Raw genomic sequence first — 6,916 nt, forward strand, 5'->3', positions numbered from 1 at the left:
CCTTCACTACCTGAATAATTTCTTTTATCTCGTCATACATTTCATCAATTTCTTCATCATCTGCAGAGCTAGTTGGCATATAAACTTGTACTACTGTAGTAGGCATGGGCTTTGTGTCTATCTTGGCCACAATAATGCGTTCACTATGCTGTTTGTAGTAGCTAACCCGCACTCCTATTTTTTTGTTCATTATTAAACCTACTCCTGCATTACCCCTATTTGATTTTGTATTTATAACCCTGTAATCACCTGACCAAAAGTCTTGTTCCTCCTGCCACCGAACTTCACTAATTCCCACTATATCTAACTTTAACCTCTCCATTTCCCTTTTTAAATTTTCTAACCTACCTGCCCGATTAAGGGATCTGACATTCCACGCTCCGATCCGTAGAATGCCAGTTTTCTTTCTCCTGATAACGACATCCTCTTGAGTAGTCCCCGCCCGGAGATCCGAATGGGGGACTATTTTACCTCCGGAATATTTTACCCAAGAGGACGTCATCATCATTTAATCATACAGTAAAGCTGCATGTCCTCGGGAAAAATTACGGCTGTAGTTTCCCCTTGCTTTCAGCCGTTCGCAGTACCAGCACAGCAAGGCCGTTTTGGTTAATGTTACAAGGCCAGATCAGTCAATCATCCAGACTGTTGCCCCTGCAACTACTGAAAAGGCTGCTGCCCCTCTTCAGGAACCACATGTTTGTCTGGCCTCTCAACAGATACCCCTCCGTTGTGGTTGCACCTGCGGTATGGCCATCTGTATCGCTGAGGCACGCAAGCCTCCCCACCAACGGCAAGGTCCATGGTTCATGGGAGAAGTCTATCAACATGCCATGTACAATAAAGTCCCATAGATGGAGCTACCATGACATCATTCCATGCAATAAAGAAAGACTCGGCCAAATCCGACATAAAAACATTTGGCGAAATTGATCCAACCTGCCTCTTTATGTGCTGGAAAAATATGGACAGCATCTGGGAGTCATTCCTGTTAGATATTAGAAACGCGCATGGAAACCCTTGTCTCAGATCGTCTAGCACTAGTAGAGTTATAAGTTCAAAATTATATCCATTAAGACCATGTGTCCCATCAACACAAACGCAGTCGTTCCCATATGTCTTTAATATCTCGCCTTGAGCATTGTTCATAATTATCAATGCAAAATCAGAGCGCTTTAATTGTGGGTACGAATCAAGGACTACATCCTGTGGTTTATAGAAAAGCACACAAGGACTGTCTCCACCATTTACTTCATTTACCCATGCTTCTACACTTATTGCATCATTATGGTGTCTTATTGACTTGAAGGACAAATTATAAGACTGATCAATATTATATAGATCCTGTCTCGTAATCAAATGTATCCTTTCCAAGTTAGAATCTACAACTGTATCTCGAATTTTGTCTAATATGACAGAGAATGGTATGCCACTTGCTATATCTGCAGCAATACTTTCCCTTTCTCTCTTTGTTAGTTGCAGATGACATAACTCGGATTTGTGGCCAACATGGGTTGAAACATATTTCACACAGCAGGTTCCATTCTTTTTCATATCTACTCTCATCTTAGCAGGGCACATTGCATCAATCTTACTACTACCTTGCAATTTAAGACATCGCAAGTTTTTTCCTCTAGACACAAACTTACCAGACCGGTGACAAATATAAGAAACAACTTCTGAATCAACCTTAGCATGGGAACCACGACGTTTGACGAACTTTGAGAGCGTTGTCTGCTCAGTTTCCTCCTTCCACTTCTGAAACTCATCAGCGGTGCTAAAATGTAAGATTTCACATCTACTTCATGTGCCGACTGTAAATGTTCAAACAGGCACTTTTCAGAAGTACTTCTTTCATTACACAGGGCGCAAACAAACAATTTTTTCTGCTCTATTTGCAGTCCATGAACCTCTAACAGGTGTCTATTCAAATTTCCTTTTTTAGGGTAGACCTTATCGCACACATGACACTGAAAAATCATGTTGAACACAAAACTTTCACTGCTTACACGGACAACTCCACAGCACAAAGTAACAGTAAGGGCAAAATACACTTATTCCATACGTATCTGCTGACAAAACCGCACATCTGTGTAACTTTCGAAAGATAAAAATGTCTGCGACTCTGCGCCACGGTTCTTTCGAAACGAGCAATGCTATTGGTTATTTTCGTTTCGAGCCGAGCTCTCCCTATAAAGGTTTCACAATACATTCTAGTCTGCGATGCCACGATTCTTACGGAATGCAAAAAATTCTACATTTACTCACGGATGGCAGGACATGTCTGAAATTGTCAATGGGGTTAGTATCGAACTGTTTCATTATAGGAGATGCCTGAAATAGTTTATTTGTGAGTAAACATGCGTATGACGTTACAAGTGTGATTCGCGATTTATACGTGTAATGCCTTAATTGATGAAAGGTCTCGTTTGATTTGATTGCATCTATTGTTTTATTTCAGTATGCCAGGAAAGAGGAGTCGATTTTTGCGAAAGGTGGTTCAAAAATTGCTTCCTTTGTTCACACGCATCCTCCACTTGACTGCCATCTGGCGGTCGTTATCATTCGGCACGACGCGGCATGATTCGGAAGTTGCCTTCGAAGCATAGCGACAGGCGTCTAAAGCTAGCGAAATGAGGGATACTCAACTACCAGACGTACCGATAGATGGCTCTAGCGCGTGCCGGCAAAAGATCTTATTTAGTGTTCGCCAAAAATCACTGGTGTCCGCCATATCTAAATTTGGCAAATAACGAAGTGTCAAAACACGGATGAAAATGTTTTTCGTTCTGCGCCCTCATAAGTCTTTTATATGGGATGTTCTAGACATCTACACATCAACATAATGAAGTGTTTCTGATCTAGCGAGAAAAAACAGTGACAGTTCTGCTATGAAATTCCTAAATTCGATTGTGTTTTGGAAGTTTGAGAAGCTGACCTATAAATCGTTTACTATTAATTTTATGAGTACTTATTTGCCCATATTCAAACACTATTTAAGATTCAATGGAGGTCAACAAATTACCTTACTTCCCAAAGCTTTTAACTACAGGTATAATTCGGAAAACCAAGTTTGGAAAACAGTGAAGACGTCTCCTTTTATTAAAAAAAAAAAAAAAAAAAAAAAAAAAAAAAAAAAAAAAAAAAAAAAAAAAAAAAAAGGTGACATAGTTTGCTTAGGGGTATTTTTACTGACAACAGAAATTACAATTGAACTATTAAAGTATTACTTACGTATAAACGGAAAAATTGTTATTTTTCTTTATCTGAAGTGATGCATATATGCTGACACTAATTGCAACATGCACTTATGAATGTGGCCCTCTCTTTGATCAGAAATGTAAATGCCATGATTTTATTAACGCCTGTACGTGGCATGGTGTATTTTAACTGAGCAATAAGGTAGAAGCACCAGTGTTTGACAGTGCTTCAGTCTTTGATACGAGACAAGAAATACATTTACATGAGACAAAAATAAAGGCCAACGTTAAGGCTCCTCTTAAATGCATGACTTGCATCATTTGGAGGTTAAGTCTAGTAATAATATGATACTGGACTGATCCATGATGATGTAGAAAGTGGAGGAACTTGTTGAAAATAACATCGATCACAGCTTTTAGTTTTAAGGTTGGGGTGTCTTAAAACTGTAATTTTCCAGTCTGACACCCAAACAATGACTAGTACCATGGTTTTATTTTAAAATTGAATTCAAAAATGTCAGTGAGCAAAGTTAATTACACTATGAATTACAACCATGGAATTTTATTTCTGTGAATCTTGGTTCCAGTTTATGACATGGTGTCAATCACGGGAGTGACTGGTTGTCAGTATAGGGCCCAAGAAAAAAACAAACCTGAAAGCAAAAGCTGCAGAAGCTGGCCAGACAGGCACCCCAATGGCTGATACAATCTGTGTGAGACAAGGGTGACATTATATTGCAAATTTAGTGTAAAAAGTTCCATGTTGTCTGAATCTGTCCTATACTGACAGCACATTCTAGTCCAGTCGATTTTCTTCTCTGCAAAAGTACACTAGCCAATACCAGTGGCACAAAGGTAGTACCAAATTACAAACTATCCGGTAACAACAGAAGTATTGCTGGACAATGTACAGTAAATAATATGTCATAACCTGAAAAATTCAGAATTGGTTTGAAGAAATAGAACAGTATTTGGAAAGAGAGTAACATTTTGAAAATAACAAATGACGCAAGTAGAGTTTTCAGTTCTTATAAAAGCTCAAAGTCTGTGCAGCTAGTGAAACATTCATTTTTCTATTTACATAACTTAGGCTATATGTTGTCCTGATAGTTTGTTGGCAAATGTCATACCTTCTTCTTGTTGTACCTTGTTCAATTGCTCAATGAAATGCCATCCAATAATGCCAGTTGGAGACTCAATTACAGATACTTCTGCTAGAGCATTTCTGGCTAACTTAATCAAATGACACATGTCCAAGATACAATGAACATTGTATTTTTCCACAAGGAAAGTGGCTTTTAAAATCACCCTTGGAAAAATTTAAAGTACAGCCAAGTGAACATAAAGTGCTTATATTTACCTTGCAGCCATCACATGTAACACACCAAACCCTAATGCCAAAACTGTGCAGCCTCTCTAAAGCAGATTTTATCAGTGTGGCCTGATTATTTGCCTGTACAATGCTGATAAATAAATATGCAATTGGGCATTTAAATTTGCCTTTAATAGAGACAAGCATGAAAACCAGAGCCTCAGATGCCTCTATTACTTCTTTTGACTGAGGCACTTCCCCACCAAAGTCCATAAAACCTGTGTATCACTTACTTCCTTGGTCCCAAACTACTTGCTTCCTAATTGCCATACTGTCTACTGTTAGACATGAAATGTTGAACTGGTCCCTTACAATTGGGTTCAAATCAATGAACTTAAAAACATCTTTTAAGAGGCCAGGTTCACAGTCTACACTTGCCACCCATTTGGAAATCAATGATTTATGGGGCAGAGGCATTAATTTTTGCAGGTATGCATATGCTGCTGGTGAATAAAAGTGCACAGTCATCGCAAACATTTTCACATTTGTTGTGTATCTATTACCCTTTGACGAGAGAGAATTGTTCACTAAATTGCACACTAATTTCACTTGTGTTACTTTATGATGATTGAGGAAGTTATGTAACTTTTCAGGAAGATGCCCCTCCTCCTTCATCCATGGAAAACACTTTCTTCTCTCTTCTTCGAAGTTTTTCACGGACGCACTTCAGTTTACGTTTTAATTCGTGCACAATGTCTGAGAAAAAATTGCAAATTTCGGTCGCCTTGTCTTCCATTCCTACTTTCGACTGCATACCACAATCAATTACTGAAGAAGCAACTGCACTCTGAAATAAATAAATAATTTCGTTATATATGATTGAAATAACTCAAGGCATGATGAAAAAATATTATAAGAAAACTTTGGGGGTGTGAAAACATCCTTATACTAACGTTTTAGACACAATTCGCAGCTTCTGCATTGGATAAATGGGTCATGCTTTCCACGCAAGAATTCTCATTGACAACATTCTCCACGCAATCAGTAGCTTCTACAGTGGGCAAATCGAGCACGGATTCCATGACAGAACGCTAAAAACAAAAATATGGACCTGTATTACAACATTGCTTAGACCTATGTAGCCCATTTATGTCCGTACAAAATAAGTTCACAAAAGATAAAAGCACACACATAGCAAGGAATTTAATTAGCTACCTCAAATGGAGAAGCATCGTTGTCACTCAAAATCCTAACAACATGTCGTCGTGGCTGTTTATTTGGTGGCATCAAATGTGTAGGAAAGTCAAAAACTGATGGCACTGCTTCGGGTTTGAGACGTTTCTTCCACGTTCCAGGGCTCAGTACGTAATCATCTTGTCGGAAATGGTTTCCGCAAAGAAAACTGTAAGACATAGTATTAAAACCTTTCCGCTTCACGGAAGTAATCCACTTCTTCAGCAGCTCTGGGTGCTTTAGAGGAAACCTGTTCAAAACCATCTAATTAGCAAACGCACAAAGTCTATTGTATCAGTAGTCCTATTATCTGTGAAATGGTAAGTCACCTTCCTTACTCCATCGCTTCGTCCAATTGAAAGCGGAACAAGAAATTACCATTTCCATAATCCTTAGTTCCTTATACACCGTACAGACTACAGACCGAGAGAAACTTCTTGCCAAATTCGAATATGGCGGGCAATACAGACGACAGTAATCAGCTGGTAGAGCCATCTATCGGTAGGTCTGGTAGTTGAGCATCCCTCATTTCGCTAGCTTTAGACGCCTGTAGCATAGCGTACTAAGAATCGTTGGAACTTGGAATCGTCACGACTCGGAAACACGCAGTCGTTCTTACGATTCTTTTGAACGACGATTCGTCCGTATCACGATTCGATTCTTACGATTCTTTATTTGGAGTCGTTCAAATGAACGATTCATTCACGAATCGCCACAACTCTAGTGGCATGGTGATCTGTGCCTTTTGAATGCCCGGGCGCGCTAAGAACCGCTTCTTGGTGGTGTCGTGTGGAGAGGCCTTTTGCACTTACCTCAGAAGGTCATTTCCGTCTCTTTCGTTCTGCATCTACTGATTATTTCTCTGTAATCAAACTAAAACACGAAGCGCGCTTGAAAATGCCAGTGAAACTTGTTAAGCATTGTAATTTGGAAAGTAATTCTGAATCAATATGGAATGTAGGCCCAACTGCTGTTGTGACGCTGCACGACGCCAAAGCATTGTATTCAACTATTGTCAGTACTGTTTACCAAATTGCTCAATAAACATTACCTTTTGTTCTGCTTGAATATACATTATTGTAAGCACAGAACACAGGCTATAAAATACGCACCAGCGGGAACTGTTCTAAATGAAAACAACAGTTGTGGAAAATGCCATGTAATTTAAATA

At 39.1% G+C, this 6,916-nt stretch overlaps 1 protein-coding gene across 1 annotated transcript; it reads right to left on the reverse strand.

Annotated features, from left to right (window-relative positions):
• Positions 1-807: 807 nt before the first annotated feature.
• Positions 808-2,734, reverse strand: LOC126235374 (uncharacterized). Its single transcript, XM_049944097.1, has 3 exons — positions 2,662-2,734; positions 2,010-2,190; positions 808-1,777 (listed from the first exon to the last, which is right to left on the reverse strand). The coding sequence occupies exons 1-3, from the start codon at positions 2,732-2,734 to the stop codon at positions 808-810; spliced, it is 1,224 nt and encodes a 407-aa protein (XP_049800054.1).
• Positions 2,735-6,916: the final 4,182 nt, after the last annotated feature.

This window comes from Schistocerca nitens, chromosome 2 (assembly GCF_023898315.1).
Source record: "Schistocerca nitens isolate TAMUIC-IGC-003100 chromosome 2, iqSchNite1.1, whole genome shotgun sequence".
Lineage (NCBI taxonomy): Eukaryota > Metazoa > Arthropoda > Insecta > Orthoptera > Acrididae > Schistocerca > Schistocerca nitens.

Excerpts from the sequence above, each read along its gene's own strand:
- LOC126235374 (XM_049944097.1), bottom strand. The coding sequence starts at position 2,734 with ATGGCGGACACCAGTGATTTTTGGCGAACACTAAATAAGATCTTTTGC. Across the intron at positions 2,191-2,661 it reads CGCGCTAGAGCCATCTATCG|GGAGAGCTCGGCTCGAAACG; the intron begins GTACGTCTGGTA and ends AAACCTTTATAG. Across the intron at positions 1,778-2,009 it reads TGTGCTGTGGAGTTGTCCGT|CACCGCTGATGAGTTTCAGA; the intron begins GTAAGCAGTGAA and ends CTTACATTTTAG.